This window comes from Dioscorea cayenensis, chromosome 9 (assembly GCF_009730915.1).
Source record: "Dioscorea cayenensis subsp. rotundata cultivar TDr96_F1 chromosome 9, TDr96_F1_v2_PseudoChromosome.rev07_lg8_w22 25.fasta, whole genome shotgun sequence".
NCBI lineage: Eukaryota > Viridiplantae > Streptophyta > Magnoliopsida > Dioscoreales > Dioscoreaceae > Dioscorea > Dioscorea cayenensis.
In genome coordinates this window covers 30,983,919-31,009,335 of record NC_052479.1, presented here as the reverse complement: position 1 = coordinate 31,009,335, position 25,417 = coordinate 30,983,919, and the positions used below count along the sequence as shown (strand labels likewise).

The window sequence follows — 25,417 nt, the reverse complement described above, 5'->3', positions numbered from 1 at the left end:
GGCTTTGCTTCCAAAGCCATGCATATAAATGTTTTGAACATAAAATAAATAAATAAATAATATCAAAGATCTGAGAAGATGCATGAGGGAGAGGTGCGAGGGTAAAATATAAAGAGTTCGTACTTGCTCTTAAAAAAATCTTGAATTAAAAACGAATTGAAATAGTAAGTATAATTAACTAATTCAATATAATTGGAAATAGAGAATCTTAGTGGGGAAACAAAAGAGAAATTTAGATAGACATTTTTGAGAAAAATTAAATTGAATGAAATGATTTCAGAGAATTGGGAGAATAGAAGTTTAAAAGGAAAAAAAAAAGTGAGAAAAAAATGGTGGGTATGATGAGTATTTATAGGGTAAAAATTTAGAAAAAAAAATTATTAAAAAAATAAGGCTTCTAAAGAAGACTTCTTCAATTTTTTTTTTAATAAAATATGATTTATTCATTAAAAATAAAAGCTATTTATTTTGTTACTTTAATTATAATTTTTTAATATATTTTGTTATTAATAACAATTTTTTATATATCACATAAAAACAACAATTAATTAAAATATATCAAAAGAAAATGTTAAAAATTATATATTATATAATTCTTATTAAAAAAAATAATGGAACTGTGAAATGTATTGGCCATTTTTGTTTTTAGTTTCAATTTTTAATTTGCAAGAAGCTTAATCGGAACTTTATTTGGAACCTTAAAATTCTAATTCAATTAAAATAGTAAAAAGTTTTGGGTTAATTCAGTGGTCTGAACTGGACCATAATGAGGCAAACTATAGCCTTGTTTGGATTGTCTTTTGGGTTTAAAAAAACAAAAACTGTAAAAGAAGCGAAAAGCAGGTTTTTTTAAAAAGTAATCGTAGCAAACTTATGAAAAAAAGCATTTTTAAACATTTTTTCTACAACCTAACTCTACGTAAAAAGTTTAATTGACAGAAAATACAAAAAGTGCTTAACTTACTAACGACAAGCACTTTTTTCAGAAGTAAAAACTAAACTAAAAAAAACACTTTTTTATAACCAAATCTAAATAAGGACTATATATATTTTCTTTTTAATGCAACTTACCGTTTCACAAATTATAAATATCAAACTAATGCTTAATTTCAAATGAAATTAAGATATAGAAAAAAGGATAAAATTCCATTGCAATTTAAAAATGAACAAGACGCAGATTACTATGCAATTTTTTATTTTTTTTAATTTAACATGGAATGAACAAGACGCAGTTTACTATCCACCTCCATGTATGTTCCTCTTAAAATGGATTATAGTAAGAATAAAGATTTTGTGAAACTGATTGGATAACAGGATAAGCATGGAAGATTGGGTTTATCCATGGGCTGTATATTTGGTGATGATGGGCCTTGATGCAGCCCGTGACGTGGGATAAAGATGGTGATGGAGTTGCCGTTGCTTTGAGAGAGCAAGATACGGGCCTGATCCAAAGAGATAGCTCGCTGCTGGCCCATTGACGCACCTGCGCTTGCGTTCTTATTGCTGTTGTTGGCTCTGGACCTCTGGTGCTTTGTGTTGATGGTTTTGAGGGCAATTGTGTGAAGAAAAGGGTTAAATCAATTGTAAAGAAAAAGAAATCGGGGAGAGAGAAGCAAAAGACCGAGGAAGCTTGTTTCCGAAAAATTGCGAGCCCTCGTGTCGCTTCCTAGGAGAAGGCGAAGGTCAGGAAGAAGAGCTCAATCGATTCGTGCCACGGAAAAAGGGGGCCAAACAGGAATTATCGCAGAGGAGAATCAGCGAAAATCCGCTTGTCTTTTTGGCTTCGGGATCTGTTATCTTGTAGTCTCCGATCACAACCTAACCCTTTCGATAGGGCAGCCGATTGGTATGATTCGTCTCTATAATTTTGTATTCAGTACCCTAGTCCTTCTATTCGGTTTCTTGATTCTTCCTTTTTCTTTTTCATATTTCGGTTTATGTGTCATGCTGCTGTCTTCTTACATTTTTCTAATTAGCATTTAGGGCTATCGACTGGCATGGTTTGTCTTGATAATTCACTAATCAGCTCTGGCCCTTGCATTCTATTTCTTGAATTTTCTTTTTCCTTCTCCTACTCTGGATTTTTGTGTCATGCTGCTGTCTTCTTACATTTTCCTAATTAGGATGCTCATCTACATCTATCCAGAAGAGTTTGCAGAAATGCATGTAGATATAGATTTTTTTTTTTTTTTTTGATGAAAAACCTATACCCATATGTACTGTTTATTACCAATTGGATATGGGAACGTGCTTTACTGGGAGTCATTTCCAATTCCATGAAGTGTTTATTTACATCTGGAGTTTAAATTAGTTAGTGAAGCTATACATATGACTTATTTTCTTGAATTACATGAACATAGGTTATGTACTTGTTTTGGTTGCATGGTCATAGAGATGCAGCATGATGGCCTCTGAAATGTGTTCATGCATTATCAGTGCGTACATGCATTATGCAAGTAAAGTGATTTGACTTGTAGAGTAAACCTGCACAAGTATTGTAATAATTGTTCGTATTAATGCTTATATACTTTATTCAATTTGTGTTTCACTAAAAAAACTGTTTAAAAAAGAAGTGTACAGATAGGAGTTGTGCATTCCACTTTCTTTCCTTCTCTGAATAGTGAATATGTACTAAATTTGAAGCTGTTTACTTTTCTTTCCTTGTTTTTCTCATAAGATTTATCTAGCTTTAAAAGATGGATGATCTTTAGCTTCTCTGCTTCCTTTTCCAAGAAGACTAACAGCTGACTGGCTTTGATTGTGCACTAAACTGTACTCAGGATGGAGTCACCATCAAGTCATATTATTCAGTTGCAGCAATATGTTTGAGGATTGATTTGGAATATACAATCTCAAATATGGGCCTTATATGATCTCTTCTTCCGTTTACTTTTGTTGGCTGTTTATGTTTTATATTTTACCTGGGAGTTGTCCCTTGAGAAGAATCATTAACTTATGTTACCGGCTGATGTATTGCTACCAGGGTTCTCATGTTCTCCTTCACACACTACTCCCCTTAGCAACAAAGAAAGTGGATAAGGATGAATGCACAGGCACATATGTCTGGACATATCTCCGGGCAGGTGCCTAATCAAGCAAGTCAGCAATTTTCTGGTCTGCCCCAACAAATGAGCACTTCGCTACCTTCTCAGATACAAAATTTTGGCGGACATAGCATGGACCCTGAACTCTATGCAAGACGCCGGGACGTGCAAGAATACATGTAAGTCAATTAAAGCATTGTGCTTGTCTTTCCTTCCATACTTCCAAGAACTACATTTTTGGGGGATGGCCTCAAGTGTCATGTGAGGATGTATGTGCACTGTCATTTCTAAATGTGGTATCTGCTCTCATATGTGGTGTGCCTGTGTTTTTTCTATGTAACCTATTGGTGGGTCTGCACAAATAGCACACAACAACTATGTTTTAAATTTCAACTCATTAGTAGACCAGATAATTCCTAATGGTCATCCTTAATTCAAGCAATTGATGGCATCTTATGTATTGCAGTCTTATGTATTGCCACTGCAATTTGCACAACATAAATATAGGAGCTGATGTGCCCCTATTTGCCAATATAAATGTTGGACTATCCCCCACATGGATAATACGCATTCCAATTGACCGAACCTGATCCTAATTGTTTTGTTCGGAAGCAAAAATATTTACGGAGGCCAGCATGTCTTCATGCCCAACTGGCATTCCTGTGATCAGATCAATGGGTATTTTTTTTTTTAATGGTCCATATTCGGGGTTGGGTTCATCTCTGTAGTTACCTGAAGGCTGGTAGATTGATTAGCCCATCTCATGCCTTACAACAAGCTTCTTGACATTCAGTAAAAATGTGGTTTCTCTTTTTCGTATGTAACCATGCAGTTAGAGCTTTGCACTATGTCTTTCTGGGAAATCTTCATTCAGTTCCAGTCGTGTAGGAGTTTGCTCTTTGCATTTTTTTTTGTTTTTATAACCCTAAGCCAAGCCCTTTTCTAGCTGAACCTATTATTGAAGAGCAATATGTCATGTAACTCATGGAATCATTCTTGTTTCATTATCTTAGTTTATTGCGCCATCCGAGCACTAAAATGAATTCTATGTTTTAATTTGGTGTGTCTAGTTATTTATAGAAAGCTTAATTGAGTTCTCTTACCCCATATGTCCATCTCTGTATTCCATGTAAATCAGCCAAAATTACATTTTTTTTTAAAAAAAATTTACTGAAATATTTGACGTTCCTATGACTTGGATGTTGTCTTGTCTTGTGCTTCTTCAGTAGAAGTTATCTAATGTAATGCCATCGGCGTGACTTAAATGTAAGGACAGTTTATTAAGCTAAGAAAATTCTGGGATTGTGTGAATGTTGCATGTCCTTCCATCTATCCTATTCTCTACGGGTCATACCCTAGTATAATCAATAATGTACTGATCTCAAGTCTCTAAATAGCTTTAATATCGGTTTTGACCTAGCATCCAGAATCCACAGGATGTGGTCCTTAAGACCCTTATGCAGCTACCTATCCTTAAGTAATTCTGCATGATAAGGAGGATTTATCCATTTTTATCTCTTGAATGAAACTTTTCTGTTCTACTTGAATATAACCATTAAAACTTTTTTCAGTTTCAAACGTCTTCAGAAGAGGAGTAATAGCGCGCCCGGAGAGTTTGTGCCAAAATTGTCAGAAATTGCAAAGAGGTTGGAGGAGTATATATACAGAGATGCTGCTTCAAAGGTTATTCTTACACCTACTATAGTTTTTTATTTATTAAAATGATGCTTATGTTTAGACCAATATTTGTTTGGGTTATATATGTAATTGTTTTGGATTTGGCTTTGCCCATGCTTGCTCTCTGAAGGATCTATTTTGACTTCCTTGTGGTCATTTTGGGAAATAAATTTATTGCCTTCATGCATTTGTTCCTTGTGCAACACATGTATTTCTTGTCTGTTTGTTTTACCTTTTTTACTTTTTCAGGAAGATTACATTAACATGAATGCACCTACAATAGATCAACGATTGCAAAGTCTAGTAAAGACGACAACTAACAACAGCCAGCTCAATTCTCACCATTTTCCTTCATCCTCTGCTGTTGGCACGATGATTCCAACACCTGGTATGGCCCAGATTAGTAGCACAAATTCCATGGTTGGTCCGGCAGAAAATGTCATGAATGCCAGCAATGCTGCTGCTATGGTGGTGCAAACTACAAGCAACACAGGGAACTTGCTACCAATTGCAAATGGATTAGGTGGTGTTGGAAATGCCACCAGCTTCAATATGTCTGACGGTAAAGCTTATATATCCACATATTGCATGTTGGTGTACTCACCATGTCTTTAACATGCAATAAGATGATTTTCATATGCAGGACAAGTTCCTAATGGATATCGAAAGATGACATCAAATGCTTCGCTTGGCTCTGGAGTGACCAATACCATGTCATCTGTTGTACCACAACCACCAAGCCAAATGATCCCAACCCCTGGGTTGAATAATTTTAAGCCAACTGCTGTAAATCCAGATTTTTCTAATTCAGGTGGGCTCTTGGTCACTGAATCTAGTATGGTTTCACAACAGCTTCAACATAAACACTATGGTGGGAGTCAAGCAAGCCATATCTTTCATAGTCCTGGAGCCCAGATGGGTGGTAGGATGAGACCAAGTATGCCGAAACCTTCACCCTATGGGTTTCCAAATGGTCATTTGAATGGCGGTTTAGGATTAACCGGAGCTAAGCAACTGGTGAATGGACCTGCGGCATCAGAGGGATACTTAAGTGCTGTGTCTTATGGTAGTTCTCCAAAACCTTTACAGGAGCACTTTGATCAGCAACATCACCAACCAATTCTACCAGGTAACTCTTTCCCTTGTCGCTTTCTCTACTTCTATTGTCTTTGCTAAGAACCAGGGCTAGAACCCAAATGAGCCTAATCCAATCAAAGTTGTTCCTTTTAACCAGGTCTACATGCAAATAGGATTTGCTGCTGGCTCATTAGTTGTCATTTTATTTTTTAAATACTTATCATTTGGTTATTTAAATATTTGTGATCAGATATGTCTGAGTTAGTTTGGAATTATTTGATCAAGTTTGAATGTTTCCTAAATAGTAGAAGTTAGATATGTATAAAAAGCCAATTTTCTCCTTTCAAATTTCCAGTAACGAGCTCTTACCTTTCCTTCTGTCCAAGATGGGTTAAAAAGGCAGAAAAACTAATAAATTCCACTTCCAAACTGAGTTACCTTCTGATTTCAGATTACAAGGTCCCCTGAATTGCTAGTGGCCCTTGACATTGATCTAGTTATGGGACCTTGTAGTCTGAAACCATACCTATGTTGGACGCAAGGAAAAGTAAGAGTTCGATCTCAGCACTGGAAATTTGATAGAAGAAAATTGCTTTCTTTATTCACATCCATTACTAGCTTTTTATACTAGATTACAAGTATAACTAACTCCAACTATTTACCAAACATTCAAACTTGATGAGATAATTCCAACTAACTCAATCTTATCTGATCACAATTATTTAAATGACAACTAAACTAAGCCGATATGTATTCAAAAAAATGAAAATGAGCCCGCAGCTTTTCTTCTTTTTCCCATGACGTTTGTAGACCTGGTCAAAAGGAACAACTTTGATTGGATTAGGCTCATTTAGCTTGTGGACCTCGTGTTGGTTCTTTAACAGTCTTTAATTTATGTGCAAGCTTTTTTAATAAATGAGTATGGAACATTTTTAACTAATAAGTTTATCGCAATGATGTGTGTTTTCTTTTTCTGTAAACTGTTTAAAATCTGAAAATTTGTATCTGCTTTCTCTGTACAGCATCATTACCCTCACAAACATTATCTATGAGTGGTGATGGATATGCTATGACTTCTGTTGATGTATCAGGCTCAGGAAACTTGTATGGGCAAGTGCCATCTGCAATCAATCACCAGAATGCTAATTCTGCAAGCTTGAATCCTAAATCAAAAATTACTCCGGTAGCACAGAGCAACAATGTGAGTTTGCAGTCAATGCAACAGATCACAAAACCTCAAATACTTGATCAATCACAAAGTATGGATTTCCAAACACCTCAGTCAATTAGGGAGCATTTGGTTCAATCACAACATCAGTTACAAAATCTTCAACATCAACAATTTCAGCAACAATCTAGCCAACCATATTCAAATATCATGCAAAACCAGCAACAAAATCAGCAGCAGCAACAACAAGGACCACAGCACGAACAACTTATGGCAAAGACTGATTTCTTGAGGCAGTCTTTAGTGATTTCTAACCTTGGAGGACAGCTGGCATCTGATCATGGTAATGAATCCCACAATGAATTATTGCTAAGTCAAACTGCAGAACAGTTTCAGCTTTCAGAGTTACAAAATCATTGGCCACAGAGGTCATCAGTTAACAACCATTCAGGGAGTGGTCAATCACATGGCCAGTTATCTAGCTCTCATTATTTTCAGCAATCATTGCACAATCCTTTCCCTTTGCATCAACAAACATCTGAATTTCAGAATGACTTGAATTGCCTGACAAATGGATCAGAATCTGATTCACTCCTGCAAAGTCATTGGCATTCTCATCCATCACAGAAATCCCATATATTGGAAAGGTCTTCACTAGATCAACAGATCAAGGAGGAATTTAACCAAAGAATAGCTGGACAGGGTGAATCCCAACAATCTTATAATATCTTGGATGGATTTATATCTTGTTCTGATGGCCCTACAAAAGTTGCTGCGGTGCAACAATCTTCAAGCTCACTTGCTTCTGGACTCGGAAACTCAAAGCGTGAACAGGATTATTATAACCAACAGAGGTGGTTGTTGTTTTTGTTCCATGCAAGTAGATGCCCAGCGCCAAAGGGTGCATGCAAAGAAGTTAATTGCATAAAAGTTCAACAATTATGGTCACATATAAAGAGTTGCAAATCTGATAAATGTGCATTTCCGCGTTGCATTGGTACCAAGAAACTTTATCAACATTACACTTCCTGCCGAAAAACTGATTGTCCTGTGTGCAAACCAGTACGGGCTTTTTTGCAACGCGCGGCACGCTCTCGCTCTGGGTTGGTTGACCAGATGAGCAACTCTCAGAGACCTATCAATGCAACTGATGTGGATAGAGTGATATTGAAGGTTAGCAGTCCATTAGTTGAAGCATCCAAACCTTGTGCCGATCCACACTCGTTACCAAAACGCATGAAAATGGAACATACACCCCCTGTGCTTGTTCCTAAGAGTGAAGCATCTCCTGTTTATATTCAGCTCCAAACAGGTGTTTCTGAGGATGTACAATTCCAGGGGCACCAAGAGGCTGACCCTGCAATTGCAGTTAATTCTGAGATTGCCAAAGTGAATATAAGCACATCCATGAGTCCAGGCAATGGCAATCCACCAGTTCCCAGCAAAGTGACACATGGTTCTTTGTTGGAGAATGTGCATAAGACTCAATCTGAGCTAGAATCTGCTAGTTCACATGACATTGATGGTCACAAACTGCAGGAAACTATCCATGATAATAAAGAGCTTGATCAGGGTAAGATTGAGCAAAAATACGAATCAAATGGCTCCCTAACTGATTGTACCGCTGGAAGTAAATCAGGTAAGCCAAAGATTAAAGGTGTTTCCTTAACTGAGCTGTTCACCCCAGAACAAGTGAGGGAGCACATCATTGGTCTTAGGCAGTGGGTTGGTCAGGTTAGCTTTTGAATTACCTGTACCATATTCCTTTTATTTTAGCCCTCTTAATTTCATTTTTTTTCCAGTTGGTTTAGTATACTGAACATGTATGCTTGTGCATTTCATTTATCCATCTGACACCTAGTTGTATGACTATTCACTATAGTTTGTTGTGTACGTTTTTTCAGTATGTCTATATCTTGCTGTTTTTCTGATGCTTGCATGTACTACTGTTGTCTATGTTTGGAATCTGTTCTATATATATGCAATTGTATCCTTCATTAAAACTATTTCAATGAAAATATATACTATTACTTTTTAAGAATGCATACCTAAAATACTGCATGTCCCATGCTCATGCTCTTCATTTGATTTGGGAAACATCGGTTCACTGCTCATGGTTTTTAAAGTTTCTGCTGATATCAATCTCCAGGATTTTATCCCTCCTAAAGCATGACTTGATCTGATAGAAAGAAAAATTGATTGGTTGTGTAAATCCACTAATTTTATTTTTCCATTAATTTTATGAAAATTTTGATGATCTTGCATTTAGTGGTGTATCTTTCTATAACAAACTAATCCTTACTTCATCTTGGTGAGATGGAAAGAATGATCTAGCATTTGAGGTGCTGCCATGCTGGAAAGAATGAAGGCTCAAAAGCGTAATAATGGTTACATGAGCACAGTTATTAGGTGTCATTGATTCCAGGAGCCAAAGTGAAACTTAGACATTGAACTAAAATGTGATGCCACCTAAATGATTTTCTGGCTGGTCTGGTTAAAATGTATATTTGACGAGTGTATTTTCAACCCTGGGGGATTTCTTGATTTCATTTAAGTTAGCAGATGTAACTATTTTTTCTGCACCCTCTAGAATGACTTGGATTTATCTTTAATTTAATTTCAGAGCAAGGCAAAGGCTGAGAAGAATCAAGCTATGGAGCACTCAATGAGCGAGAACTCATGCCAGCTGTGTGCTGTGGAAAAGCTCACTTTTGAACCGCCTCCGATATATTGTTCATCATGTGGTGCTCGCATTAAACGGAATGCTACATATTATACTGTGGGAACAGGTGATAGTCGGCATTATTTTTGTATTCCATGCTACAATGAAGCCCGAGGTGACACTATTGAGGTGGATGGTTCAACATTTCCCAAGTCAAGACTTGATAAAAAGAGAAATGATGAGGAAACAGAAGAATGGGTAGGGTTTCTACCTTGTTTCAATTGTTTGGCAGGGAATGGAATAGATTTACCACCCGAAGAAACCTGAATTTTATTATTTTATGCTCCTCTGCAGTGGGTCCAATGTGATAAATGTGAAGCATGGCAACATCAAATATGTGCTCTTTTCAATGGCCGGCGAAATGATGGAGGTCAAGCAGAATACACATGCCCTCACTGTTACATCGGAGAGGTAGAAAGAGGAGAGCGCATGCCTTTGCCACAGAATGCTGTTCTTGGAGCAAAAGATCTGCCAAGAACACTACTCAGTGATCGCATAGAGCAGCGGCTTTTTAGACGTCTGAAGCAAGAGAGACAAGAGCGAGCAAGGCATCTTGGGAAAAGTTTTGACGAGGTGAATCTAATATAAAATTCTCTGATGTTTTGGTTGATAACTTGCATAAATAAAATTGATAATTTTACATGCTTGCAAGATTTTATTTTGAAATTTTGTTGGAAACATTGCTAGGGGGCATTTAGTGGGATTGGAATAAGCTGGGCCAGGGGTTTTCAAGTTTAAATCTTATTATGGTAACAAAACTTTTAAATAAATCTTTTGTTACTAAGATTGTATTTTCTAATAAATGATCTAACTTCAATCAATTTATGTAAAAAAAAATGTTACTATTCCAAGTTATTATGAATTTGGTGTTTGGTTGGAGGACCCCAACCAAACGCCACTGTAAAGTCTATTGTTGCATTGCGATATTCTTCTTAGCTTTGTAAAGAGTGTAGACAAATGTTCTTCCTTTTATAATCTTTTTAAATTTTTTTTAACATTATGAATCAAAGTATGGTTTTTCAACTTGTTCTATCAAATTGAAATCACTATCTCAGATCTTTTACATTAGGCTATTTTTGAACTCTTTGCAGCTTAATTTTGTTTAGATTTAGGCTTCTCCTCAGAGGTGATAATTATTGCCTGGAATGGGTTAGACTGCACCCAGCTGCATGCACAGGATATATGCAAGCGACAATTGGTTATTATAATTAATTCCTTTACTGATGCAAGAGTAGGATATCCTGTATTTGCAAGTTATGTTCAATCCCTACATATGTGAAATCAGCTGTATGAATCCTTAGGAAAATTTATTTAGTATCAACGAGGCAATTTCCTTCTTTGCCCTTGTCCACTTGTCTGTCTATCCAACACCACCATTCTTATTCAATTTCCACTCCTATCTTTCTTATTTACTATCACTTCCATCCAAGTATTCTTTTTCTCACTCCATATCATTTAGTTTCACTGATTCAAATCACCATACTTTTCTCTTCGTACTGTTTGTTAAGGGGTTTTGATGTGCATGACCTTACCATTTCCGCAGCTTTTCTTATTTTAATTTTAAATGAAATTACTTCTAATTTAGCATTATATCTATTTCTGATATTTTATTTATTGTTTTTCTTGTTTTTAAGGTTGTCAACGTGTCAGGTTGGCCTGAAAAACATGAAATCAGCCAATTTTGATAGCCTAAACTTATTATAACTATAAACATTTACAATTATTAGATTTTGTGGTTATACTCTGTATACATGAATGCAAAGTATTACCTGGTCTTGCATGTTTTAGATCCTTACAAACATCCAAGTATTCTCGTGTTAGTTACTCTAATTCACTGAATTTCTTTTTTATATTTATCATCACGCATCATCCACTATAATTGGTTTGATTTATAAATCGTCCCCTGAACGGTGCCTGTAAAAGTCAAATAAAACTTCAAACTTCCTAATTCTTGCTTATTACCTTAACTCATGGACTATAACTTTCCAATTTTGCCATCTTTTGAATAATTTGATCCCAGATTCCCAATATGAGTGCTTTAGACGCATCATGGCCTTCAATTTTTACAAAGTCTTAATTATGAATTTGCCAAATTTTGGTCCTAACTTGAGATACTAACATGTATCTTTTTGTCTAATTAGCATTTACTCTTCCTCTGATTCTTTTAATTAGTAGCATATCAGATGCATCGGTGAATTTATCATGAATTAATTTAGCAAATTTTGTAACATACTATGGAAAAATGCAAATCACCAATGTAGTTCTATCATATTTGAGAATTCATATGTTAATATCTAAAAAAATTACTACATGTATGTAATTATCTCCAGCAACTTGCTTGAGTGGTTCTTCTCTCTCTAATTCTATTTAATTTTCCAGTTCATCTTACCATATGTTCTTCAATCAATTAACACTAAAGGAAGTTCTTTTCTCTTTTAGTTGTAAGTTGTCCAAGTAAAAACGATGACATTCCAACCAGACTTTTTACGTGGAACCAAGTATATACTTGGTCATCCTTTTCATAGTCATAGTATGTAACATGAATCACTTTAACCATCTTGTTTATGGGGGCATTGGACTAGCTGTGGTTAATTGCATAACATGATTTAGTCCAAGTCTTTGAGCCGGGTTCTTTTATCAATAAATTTTGCATTTTACTATTGTTATATCTGGTTATTTTTAATATTTTGTTTTTTTTGTTGGCTCTGTACTATGTTTTTTTTTATTCCTTTCCTCAAATAGCTAGGGAACCATTACTTTTAAATGCCCTTTCTGTTACATGAATCCCACACCTAACATCTCCTTTGCAAACAGTTTCTTGGTTGGTGAATACTTTCTTAATTCTTATTGCTTTTAGAAGGGAATTCCATTGATCAGTTTGCAATTTTAACTATTCTGCTAGGTACCTGGGGCAGAGGCACTTGTTGTTAGAGTGGTATCATCTGTGGATAAGAAATTAGAAGTGAAGCAGCGCTTCTTGGAAATTTTCCAAGAGGAGAATTATCCAACAGAATTCCCATACAAATCTAAGGTAAAATTAGGCAACTATTGATTAGTATATCTTCAAAAACCAATTTCCAGTTTCTTTGACTTTCTTAATTCTAAGACCAAGTGCTGCCACTTCAAAGGTTTGCTTTCTCACTATTCACATGTTTTATGCTTTACTCTGTTCAGGTTGTATTGTTGTTTCAGAAGATCGAAGGTGTTGAAGTATGCCTTTTTGGCATGTATGTCCAGGAGTTTGGTTCTGAATGCCAATTTCCAAACCAACGACGTGTTTATCTTTCATATCTGGATTCTGTGAAATACTTCAGACCTGAAATAAAAGCAGTGACAGGGGAAGCTCTCAGAACTTTTGTTTATCATGAAATCCTGGTATATTAAACATTCCAATGCTTGTTGTCTTTGTATGTTTTCCTTGAACTGATTTACAGTTTGGTCAGTTTGTTCTTGATGATGGTACCCTGCTTTGCATTACCATCTAAGTGCAAATGATCCTACTTTTTCAAAACTCGTGGTCTTATTGGTCTCTTATACCTTCCCAGATTGGATATCTTGAATATTGCAAGAAACGGGGTTTCACCAGCTGCTATATATGGGCGTGCCCTCCACTGAAGGGTGAAGATTATATCCTATATTGCCATCCTGAGATTCAAAAGACACCTAAGTCTGACAAACTTCGCGAGTGGTGAGTTTATTTTCCTTATTATTAAATTTTGTTTCTGTACACTTTATTTTCTGAACTCATATGCCCCACTACACATCTGACTTGCCTGGATAATATTCATTCTTTCAGGTACTTATCAATGCTTCGGAAAGCTTCCAAGGAAAATATTGTTGCTGATCTAACTAATTTATACGATCATTTCTTTGTTAACATGGGTGAATGCAAGGCAAAGGTAACTGCTGCACGTTTGCCATATTTTGATGGAGATTATTGGCCAGGTGCTGCTGAAGATATGATCAACCAACTTCGGCAAGAAGAGGATGGTAGAAAGCAGCAGAAGAAAGGCAAAACCAAGAAAATAATCTCAAAAAGGGCTTTGAAAGCTGCCGGTCAAGCTGATCTTTCTGGCAATGCTTCTAAGGATGCACTCTTGATGCAAAAAGTAAGTTTTTTATGTTATTCATTTCCAGTATGTTCAGAAGGAAGTTATTTATTTATGTTTTCACTGGACAATGTCTAGTGTTGACTTCTGAAGATTATGCCATTTAGTTATTCAAATTAATTCCTTGATTTCTGATATTTCCCTAAAGTTTACTCAATCTATTCCTCGCACAGCTTGGTGAAACCATATATCCAATGAAGGAGGATTTTATCATGGTCCATTTGCAGCATGCTTGCACACACTGTTGTTTACTCATGATCTCTGGGACACGTTGGGTTTGCAATCAATGCAAAAACTTCCAGCTTTGTGACAAGTAAGTATTAATTAATTATATAACGAATATAATTCAACCTATTGAGATTCAGATCTTGAGTTACTTCTCCACCCGATGGATCTGGGAAACTAGGACGGTCATTGTATGATGTCTACCCAATGCTTAGCAGACACAATTCTTGCAATTGCTCAGGATACCCTCTTTTAGGTTCTAGGTAAAGGAAGGTTATGCTATTAATATGTTTACTTCCATTGTAGGTAATGTATTTGGTGTCAAAGCTCCTATCAGCCCAATGTCCGGATGATCCACAAATTCCTACTTCTTATTCTAAAACTTTCCAAGGCCTACAGGTGTTCATCAAACCTAGGGCAGAAATTCTTAAATGATGGTCACATCCAACAGGAATACTTTGTGGACAACAGATGAATGATAATGCTTTCTTGCTCTCATGTATTTTTGCATTAGTTTGTCAGTTTGGCTGTATAGACTGATAGATACATTTTATAATTGCAGTCCACCAAATTGGAGGGGATCCTTACACCATAGATTGAAATTAGTCACAATCAGTTGAAATTGAGTGGATAAAAGTTGAACTTAACTACTCTTGAAAAACACCATGCATTCATTGGATTTAGCAATGAAATTCTTACCCAATAGAAAAACGACTTTGTCCTCCTGGTTGCTAATAAACCTTTTTGTTTCTTGCAATGTTTTGTTGATTTCCTTTTTTGGCAAGTGCAAGTGCAAGTAAGCTGTTGCTAACAAACAACAAAAGATTAAAAAGAAAGATGTCTGCAAAAGCAAGCTTCCTCCAGCCAGTGAGGCCTATCGATGCCCCGATAATAGAGAGAGAGCAGGGTTTGAGCGAGTGTGAGCAGCCAGATTATCCGCAATGTAATTTTCGTCCCTTGAAATGGTGGTGATTTTGATATCAGCAAGCTTAGTCAGAAGTTTTTTAAGAGTAATAACCAGAGGGTTTGATTTCCAAGTAAGACAGGGATGAAGATTTGAAATCAGTTGAGCCACACCAGGGCAGTTGCAGTGAATTTTAGAAGGCTTCCAATCATTATCTTTGCAAACCAAAAGAGCTTGAATGACTGCATCAATCTCAGCATTAATTGGTGAAGAATGTCTGGTTCCCATGGAGCTTGCAAGCAAGGTTAAACCTCCATTAGATATGATAATAAAGCCAAGACTAAAGAGAGAGTCTTTAGAATGCCAGGAGGCATCAGTGAACACAAAGAAGTGGCAAAGGAGAGTTACCTTTCACAGTCCTCAAGGTCCCCAACAACTGCAGAGGATTGATTCAGTAAGGAGGGTCTGAGTCACTGTCCCCTACATCAATATTAAATGCAAAAAGTTTGAAGTTTTAGAATACTTCCTGTAGATTTGACTAGTAGCCTGGAAAAAATCAGAGCAAAGAGTGAGCTTTTGGAATTATGGCATCAAATCTGGGTTTGATCTTCTTGAAGATTAAGTTGTGCATCTTTTTTTCCAAATTAACCAAGCAACAGAGGCAACGATGGTTTTAACCCAAGAGGAATTTGTTCTAGAGTTAAAGGATAAGATCAACCAATTTCCCCTGTGAAAATTATGAAAGTCATTTAACTCAATGCTGAACATAGAAAGAATAGAGAGCCAACATTGCCTGATTTTGAAGCAATTCCAAATTATATACAGAAGTTTCCTCCTCCAAACCACCAAAAGGACAGGGAAAAAGGGCCAATGTTCAAGCTATAGAGAAGAGCCCCAGTAGTTAACTTGCCATGAGCCATTTTCCAAATGAAGTTTTTAATTCGAAGAATGATAGAGAGCTTCCAAATGAGATTCCAACCCAACCAAGAATCATCAATGTTTCTATTCATATTAATATGCTCATAAACAGTGGCTGAAATGGAAATTTTGTATTTTGGAGAAGTCCAGACCCAATGACAATCATTTGAGGCATCAATTTTGATACAATTGATCCAATCAAGATCCATGTTTTCCCCAAAGAGCCTTTTAAGAGGGGATAAATGGAAGGAGGTATCCTCCAGAAGATCAATGAGATGAATATCCTCAATTGGAAGATCCATGTTAATAAAGGTGGGCTAGAAATTGATAGGGATGTCTAGTATGCAAGGATCTTTCAGAAGGTTTACATGATCAGGATTAACCAAAAGGATCCTGAGTTCAGATTTAAGGAAATCAACAGTATTTGAAACTGATTTTAAAAACCAAGAAAAACAGTGAGCTTGTTCAAACTTTAGGGATGCCAATCATGGTATTTATCTTTGAAAATGTCAACCCAGATTTTATTCTCAGAATTGAGAATTGCAAAAAATATGTTTAGCCATGAGGGAATGCTTCATAGTTATGCAATTCCTGATTCCTAACCTTCCCTCAAATTTACTAAGTGTAGTAAGAGTCCAACCAATCGAGTGAAAGCCACTACAATTGCTATTTCTTCCCCAAAGAAAATGCCGAGCAAGTTTGGAGTTGGAGTCCAGGGTGGAATTAGGAAGATGCATGACAGAGAAGAGATAGTTTGGAATTGCAAAGATAACACTGTCAAGGAAGATAGCTTTGCCAGCCAAAGAAATGGAAGAGTGATTCCATGTTTGAATTAAGGTTCTGACTCTGTTGGGAAGAAAGTTAAGTAGGTTAACCATCAGACACTTGGGGGAAATGGGGGCTCCAAGATAGGTAAAAGGAAAAGAGCCCAAATTAATCCCCAAAATCCTGGAGATAGCTTTGGCAATTTGGGGATTACACCAAGAAGGTAGAAAAATAGCAGATTTGTTTAAATTGGGCTTTTGACCAGTGAGCTCTTTGTAGATATTAAGACAACAAATAGTTTCTGGCTGTTTTTCTAGAAGCACTAGTAACAAGGATAAGATCATCATTAAACATAAATGGTTAAAGTTTCTAGAGAGACTATTGCCATACCCTGGAACCAGGTTGAGATGTAAGGCTTTGTTGAGAATAGCAGTGAGAGTTTGAAAAGCAGGAAAAACAAGGGAGATAGAGGATCTCCTGCCTAACTCCACGGCTACTAGAGATCCAGGAAGAATGCTACCCATTAACGATAAAGGACAAGGATGCAGAAGAAAGAGTTGCTTGAATCCAAGAAATCCATTTCTCAGGAAAATTCATTTTTCTAAGTGTAGCAAGAATAGCAATCCACTCTATAGTATCAAATGCTTTCTCAATATCAATTTTTAAGATCATCCTAGGAAGGGAAAAGGAATCAATTTCTAAAGTATGGGCAATCTCTTGGGCTACGATTATGTATCATAAGCGCCACACCACGGGAGGAACCTATTTTGCTCAGGACCAACCAAGTTATGAATCACAGAACGAAGTTGATTAGCTAAAATTTTGGCAATAGCTTTATAGCAAACATTGCAAAGGGAAATTGGTCTGAAATCCAGAACATAAATGGGTTATCCTTTTTAGGAATAAGAGCAATGAAAGTTCTACCCCAAGATTAAGGAAACTTAGCATGATAAAAAAAAGTAGGAAACCACTTTAAAAAAATGATCACCAATGAGGTTCTAATAAAATAAGTAAAATTCCACATTTAAACCATCTGAACCTAGACTTTTGCCCCTAGGTATTGAAGCTAAAGATTGATAGACTTCTCTCATAGAGATCGGTCTAACCAATTCAGAGCCATCTTCAATGCGAAGGGAAGGGAAGTTATTGGGCATTGCATTTAAAAGAGAATCAAGATTAAAAGCAGAAGAAATAGACCAGAGGTTTTTATAAAAATAAATAAAGCAGTTCTCAATTTCAAGCTGATACAAGAAGATATTACCCGAAAGATCTTTGATAGCATTGATCTTATTTTTGTGACGACGAATTTTGACAGAATGATGAAAGAAGCTTGAATTTTGGTCACCTCCAGTAAGCCATTGATTTTTTGCTCTCTACCTCCAGAAAGATCACTGAGTAGCTCCCTAGTGCCAGACATGTGGTTAGAACAACGACTGTCCACTATCCACATTGTTGCATTTTTTCCTTCATGTTCACACTGAGCCATGAATAAGTTGCTCACTTCTTTCTCCTCAGCAACCATCGTGGATTCTTTCTCACCATTTTTATCTTTGTACCAGCAATCCATCTTCATATGGCCAAATGTCTTGCATATGTGACACTGTACATTACTTTTGTAGCTCCTTTACTCATCTTGAGGTAGCCGATTATCAGTTCTTCTACCTCTACCTCTTCCACGCCATCTTCCTCGAGAGAAACCCCTCCCTTGGCCTTGACAAGGTGCCTTTTCTTTGTCTTTAGCACTTGATGTTTCACCTTTGATATGAAGTGCTTTCTCTTCCTTTTCCATTTGGTCATCCGCTTGTCTTGCCAACCTAGCTTCATAAGCTAGTAGAGAACCACTCACACCATCTATAGTGAGCTTCGTGAGGTCTTTATATTGTTCGATTGCGGTGACAACATGATTGAATTGGGGTCTTAGACTTCTCAGTAGCTTCCCAACAACCATGGCTTCTAGAATAATATCTCACAAACCTTTTATTTGATTTGCTAATTCCAAGACCCTGGTAGTGTAATTTTGAACTCCTTCAGCTTTCTTTATTCTGAGATTCTTAAAGGCTTGCCTCAGTGTCTGGAGTTTAACAGCCACGACTTTGGGATTACCTTGGACCACCTTCTTCAGAGTAGCCCATGCCTCATTTGCAGTGTTTGTTGAGGCAATGCGAGCCAGAAGAGGCCGAGAGAGAGCTTGTTGTATAAAGAACAATGCTTTAGCATCCTTTTTTCTTATTCTCTCTCACCTTTGCTTCATCTTCTTTCTCTGAGTAGCCTTTCTCCACAAGCTCCCAAAGTTCCTGTGATCTAAACAAGGTTTTCATCAACACCAGAGGTCATAATCTTCACCATCAAAGATAGGCACTACTGGACCCAAGCCTCTTGCTGAGTTGCTGCCGTTTGTCGCCACCTGCTGCTGCTGCTGGCGGACCAAGAGCTCTAATACCACTATTCAACGGAAGCAAAAATAGATTCAAGAATTTAAGCTTTGTTAATGAGAAGGATGTAGAGGAATTTCACACACAGAGAATGGAGCTTTAATATGCTGGATTCTTAGTTAGCTCTCACTGGCTAACGCACCTTTCATTAAATACCAAAACAGCTTATCTAAAGCTCTACATCATCACGTTAGAGTTCCAAGACACCAAAAAGTAGCTTTTAAACCTTAACCTAGTACAAAAGTAAATCTAGGATATCAAACATGACAAGAGAAAAGTAATCTTGTCCCCATTCTTCCATTGGCTGTCATAAAGGTGAGGCAATCTTTGTAAACTAAACTAAGTGGAGGGATCATGCATTCATTGGTCACTGGTAGAGGCCAACAAAGTCTTGTGCATTCTCCTTCATAGTTGACAAGTCAACATCTTCATTTGCTGATATTTTCAAGCATTTCTCAACATTGATCATTACTCCAAGTGAATATATTGCCTGAAAACCAAGATCAAAAAAGTTATTTTCGAAAATAAATGCGGAAAAGAGATTTGATTTTGAAGAGTAGTTTCGGAAAAAAAAAAACCCCTATGCTCTTCTTTATTAGTGATAGCATTGAAATCTCCCGCAAGAAGCCAGGGAAGGTTCAGGGTTGAAATACCAGAGAGAGATTTCCAGAGCCTTTTGTGCTTAAATATCACATGCGAATTGTAAATTGTGGTGAGAATCCAAGTTTCATCTGCTTTAGAAATGATGAGATGGAGGGCAAATCTGGAGACAACTATTGGGGTAACGAAACCAACAAATCACTACCAAAGGACAGTGATTTCCCTAGAGAGTCCAATAGAAGGAATAGCTGCCCAGTTCCAATTTTTTCTTAATCTGTCACAAAAACGATGGATACAATCAGTGTTAGTTTTAGTTTCAACTAAACAAAGGAAGTCAGGCTTTAGTCTAGCCATAATGTCTTGAATGAAGTCAATCCTTCTCGAGTTTGATAGACCCCTGCAATTCCAAGTAAAGATTTTGAGCATTAGAAACATCAAAAAGAAATTAAGAAAGAGAAAGAATGGAGAAGTTTAAGAAATAAGGGATATTCTCCCTTTCTTTGATTTCGTGCCACTCTTTGATGGCTCCCTTCTAGCTAATGCTTCCAATTTGATGTCTTTCTGGTACTAATAGAGAACCATATTATCATCGGGCTTACGAAGAGAATTAGAGTCATCAGCACCTTGGTCCTCCATTTGCTCCTCCATTTGATCAGTGTTTGAGAGAGCATCAACAACTTTACCAACAACCAGAAGGTGGCGGTCATTTGAGGGGCTCGGGGGTTCAGAGAGATGCTTCAAAGAAATGAGTAACGGTTTTGAAGAGGGTCTCCCAGCAAAGGAGATGGTCAAGGGCTGGGGGTGACTTTCTCTTGGTTCAAGACACAGAGACGAGCTAGAGGATGGCTCAATGGAAAGGGTTTTTTTCTTTAAAAAGTTGATTTGATTTAGGGATGGACAGCAGCTCCTCGTGACAGTGAGTGGGCGGCTCTGAGCAAAGGCCTTTCCCTTCTAAAAAGTTGATTTGATTGAAGGATGGGTGGCAGCTCTTCGAGACTGTGTGGGATAGGCAAAGTGTTCTCGGGATTTTGCGACTCCACAGTCGAGGAAACTGTGAGAGGACGAGAATGCCCTCCCCTTGCAACTTATAAGCAGCAAAGCGTTCTCCTGCCTCTTTGCAACTTATAAGCAACAAGTTGCTGCTGCTGCTGCCTTGGACATTTAGTTCTCTTAGTTCTTTCAGTCATGACATTGGACTTTCATAATAGTGGCATTGGCAACACCATGACCTCAAAACGGCTCAGATAAAGACTTCTGAGTTCTCTTAGGACAAAATTGGCCTATGATGGATTTGTCATTGAAGTATGTGGACCTTTTACTGCTTTAGTAGAGTTCCTGAAACTCTTAGGAAAAATGAAAGGCACATGTCCAAAGCCCACTTAGTGTCTACTCTAAATGTAATTATTGAAATCTAGTATCAATTCCATCGCCAAATTTATTTATCTTATAGCCTTATGTTTGTCCTGATGATTTACTCTGGATTGGTTTTCATCCTCTCTTGAGGAACTTCCAACAAAGTTCTATTTGATTACAACGCTCCATTGATTATTTTATTTTATGGTATTTTATCATTTATCCAAATAGGGTATGCCAGCCAATTCTTTGACTAAATATTTTTATTTTTATTTATTTTATTTATCTTATCTTGCATGTGTTTGTATGTGTGTGTGTGAATAAGTGACGAATAAGGCCAAGCCTTAGTCAAATCTGGTCAAATATTCTCATTTGTTCCATTCATACGCAGATGTCATGATGGAGAACAAAGACTTGAAGAGAGGGAAAGGCATCCCATCAATAGTAGAGAGACACACATGCTGTATCCGGTGATTACTATTAACCTGAATTTTTTCTGTTAAACTGTGCTAACTTCCTTATTCTTGAGTAATAGTTGACTGTCTTGTCACTAGATTTCTAACATGATAAAATATTAAGCAGGTGGAAATAAATGATGTGCCCTCAGATACTAAAGATAAGGATGAGATTCTAGAAAGTGAGTTTTTTGACACCAGGCAGGCGTTCCTTAGCCTTTGTCAAGGAAATCACTACCAATATGATACTCTTCGCCGTGCAAAGCACTCCTCAATGATGGTCTTGTACCACCTCCACAATCCAACTGCACCTGCCTTTGTGACAACATGCAATGTCTGTCATCAAGATATTGAAACTGGTCAAGGTTGGCGGTGCGAAATTTGCCCAGACTTTGATGTATGCAATGCATGCAATCAGAAAAATGGTGGTGTTGATCATCCGCATAAATTGACAAATCATCCTTCCATGGCTGATCGTGATGCACAAAATAAAGAAGCTCGGCAGAAAAGGGTGTTGCAGGTAACTTTATTTCTCATCATTTTAAATCTGGCATTCAATTGCGATTTTCATTGATTTTGTCTGAAGGTTATGTCTAATGATATTACCCGCTTGACTAAATGTTTGTCCTTAACAATTTTTATGGCTCTGGTAGTGTTAATTAAATATGAAATATATTGTCATGTGACATTTTTACTTATGAAGCTCCAGACATAATTTCAAGTTAATGACATTTGGCATTGTTTTGTTGTTTTATACTGGATTCCACTGTTGCTATTATTTTGCAAATAATTTTCAGATCTTTGCTATCCATTACTCGAAATTTTGTCTGCAGGTCATATCGTTCTATGCTCTGTTAAGCCTTTTTGTGGATTGATAGACTGAACCATTAACATTTATTACTTTTTCCTTGACTCATAATCACTTTCTGTGTATGCACTTGGAATGTCGCTGTCTTTCATTTTCTTTTTTTGACACTATTGTACCTATGCTGCAGCTGAGGAAAATGCTAGATCTTCTGGTACATGCCTCTCAATGCCGCTTTTCCAATTGTCAATATCCTAATTGCCGGAAGGTTAAAGGTCTCTTCCGCCATGGCATTCAATGCAAAAAACGTGTTGTCGGAGGTTGCCCTCTTTGTAAAAAGGTGTGGTACCTTCTTCAGCTGCATGCCCGAGCTTGCAAAGAATCAGAATGTCATGTACCCCGTTGCAAGTGCGTTAATGTCTCCTGTCTCTCAACCTCCTGGCATTCTGCAGTGCATTGCTTTGCATCAGATTGATATATTTCTGACTTATGCAGGGACTTGAAAGAGCATTTGAAAAGGTTGCAGCAACAGTCTGATTCTCGCCGCAGGGCTGCAGTGATGGAGATGATGAGGCAGCGGGCTGCTGAAGTTGCCGGGAACACTGATTAACTAGCTGCTGTACAGCTGGGGACACCCTTTTTCTTCTCACGTGTTGAATGGAAGGAGGCAATTACATGAATCAAATCACCTAATGAAACTAGATTTACTGGAAGAGACTAAGTGTGAGTTGAGAGCCAGACAGGATTGGCATTGGTTAAGCTGGCAAGCAATTACTGGTTTTCTGGGAATTGGATGAAGTTGTCAACAAGACACCTCTTTGATACTAACCAATTTTTCATGGATCGCCGTAGAAGTTATGGCTACTCTTCAGCCTTTTGACTTAGAAGAAAGGTGATTCTTTAATTTGTGTCTGGGACGGTGTCGCTTTTCAGCTGCCAGAAGAAGAGGAGCCATGGGGCATGGGGTGTTGCTGTTGTACTATAAATGTCCTAATTTGTCAATTATTAGAGGAAATCAGTTATTCATCTCTTTCCTTTTTCTTCTTCTTTTTTTATTTTTAAATAGTTTTTAGTTTTTACCAAAATATTTTTTGTCCTTTGGAGCGTGGAATGTGTCGCCTTAGCACCTGCCCGCCAGTCAGTCTGGTGTCCGTTTTGTAAAATTTCATGAATCTGTCGATGAAAGGAATAAGTAGGCAGTCTTTTGATGAAGTATTTGAATTTTGTTTGCCTCTTTTGCGCTTACTGCTTTGAGGGCCATGCTTTGTGTATTTGATTTTTGCCGGATGCTCTCATATGCATTCCTCTCATTCGTGTGAACAAGACGGCTGTGCATGCATGATTTCTTTGAGCAAGTGCACAACTGAACTCGAATGTGTAAATAATATCATGAGTGGTTATTGTATAATGTCTTTTTTTTTATTTTGACTATCAAATTTTAGGGTTTTGGGTTTTAGTCATTCAATTTTACTTTGTGTTCATAAAAAAAATACCTAGAGAATTTCACAGAGAATTTAATGACACGTACTAATATCAACATCAGTTCGTCTTGTCATCTGCATACGTGGACATGACAACTATATGGTTACTTTTATTTACATGGCATATGTCACATTTGCCCTATAAAACTTGTCAATAAGAGTAACAAGCATCGTTAGTTAAGGGACAAACATGTACGAAAATGCATCAAATGGGACAAACAATTACGAAAATGCACCAAGTGATTTACAGATCTTCTAGGATCCATGTCATGCAATTTTAAAGGGGAGAGAAAATGTTTTTCATACAAATCTCCTACAGGAAACACTATTCATTGTGAGTTAATGGGTTCAAACTCGAGTCTCCTTAAATCCAATGTTAGGTGGGTATCGTTGAGCTATACGTCGGCTCCATATACAATAATGCTTTAATTTGGGCTTGTTTAATCGAATAAAATTTGTTTATTTCCTATCTTAATAAAACATCACATGGTTTCAATTAATGTTCTACTAGCATAAATACCGTGCTTATGCTACGATTTTATCTAATAATTGGAATTATTAGAAATAAATTTACAAAAATCACTTAAAAAAATAAAACTAACCAAACATTAATATTATTAGATTAATTTAATAAAATAACAATGATATAATATAAAAAGAATAATAACAAAAAATCAAAAATCTAATATATATATATATATATATAGAGAGAGAGAGAACCCATCATCTAGGGACGTCCCTAGATTTCAAATCTAGGGATGTCCATAGTAGCCATCGGATGAAAATCTGACGGCTCTTATCATTATGAACAGTAGAAACCGCGTTCTACAGTGTTGTACAGTGATCATGAACAGTAAAAAGTTGTACAGTGTTTATATAATCAATCAACCATCAGATGATGATCCAACGGCTTAGATTTAAAAACATCTCTAGAATTGAAATCTAGGGACGTCCCTAGATGATGTTTTCCCATATATATATATATATATATATATATATATATATATATGAAAAACAATAAAAGAAACTAAAATAAAAAAAAATATGTTTATTTATTTATTTTATTGTTTCAAAATTAAAAAAACAAAAAAATCATGTCGTATCTATATATATGAAAAATAATATAAAACAATTAAAATTAAATTAAAATAGACAAAATCATGTCTATGTTTATATATGTATGAAAAATAACATAAAATAATTAAAATAAAATTAAAATAGACAAAATCATGTCAATGTTTATATATGTATGAAAAACAATAAAAACAAGGGAAAATTACTGTTTACCCCTCGTGAATTTCAAATATTCCTAAACAGCCCTTCCAACTTTGGCAAACCCCGGACAACCCTTCCGTTATTGTTTAAGTTCCCTTTTACCCCTTACCGTTCACTTCAAATGGGTCCATGTTATGTAATTTTATTTTTTCCCTTGATCACATCATGTCTGACCTTTATACATACAATTTTGCATTTTTTTTTGTCTTTCTGTTTGCTTTTTGTCAAACAAAATTTAGAAGGCTCATCACATCTTCTTCTTCTTTTTCTCCTCATTTAGTTTATTCGATTTAAATTCTGCCGGTTTCCTGATAAGGTGAGAATTTCTTCAATTCGAGTGCTAATGTTCACGGCGCTGACTTCTTGGGGATCGGTGTTAGCTAAGATATGTGAGCGATGGGGTCTCG

The 25,417-nt window shown here is 36.6% G+C and overlaps 1 protein-coding gene across 2 annotated transcripts; it reads left to right on the top strand.

The window, feature by feature from the left end:
* Positions 1–1,521: 1,521 nt before the first annotated feature.
* LOC120268988 (probable histone acetyltransferase HAC-like 1) lies at positions 1,522–23,659 on the top strand. 2 transcript variants are annotated; one of them, XM_039276268.1, is made up of 17 exons: positions 1,522–1,846; positions 2,984–3,223; positions 4,616–4,727; positions 4,971–5,283; positions 5,365–5,850; positions 6,890–8,700; positions 9,590–9,886; positions 9,983–10,261; positions 12,591–12,719; positions 12,863–13,063; positions 13,234–13,376; positions 13,485–13,797; positions 13,971–14,110; positions 21,386–21,464; positions 21,577–21,969; positions 22,445–22,662; positions 22,750–23,659. In XM_039276268.1, the coding sequence occupies exons 2-17, from the start codon at positions 3,042–3,044 to the stop codon at positions 22,862–22,864; spliced, it is 5,211 nt and encodes a 1,736-aa protein (XP_039132202.1). In that variant the 5' UTR covers positions 1,522–1,846; positions 2,984–3,041; the 3' UTR covers positions 22,865–23,659. The 2 variants fall into 2 exon arrangements, with proteins under 2 accessions (XP_039132202.1, XP_039132201.1); XM_039276267.1 differs by having other exon boundaries at positions 6,821–8,700.
* The last annotated feature ends 1,758 nt before the right edge of the window (positions 23,660–25,417 follow it).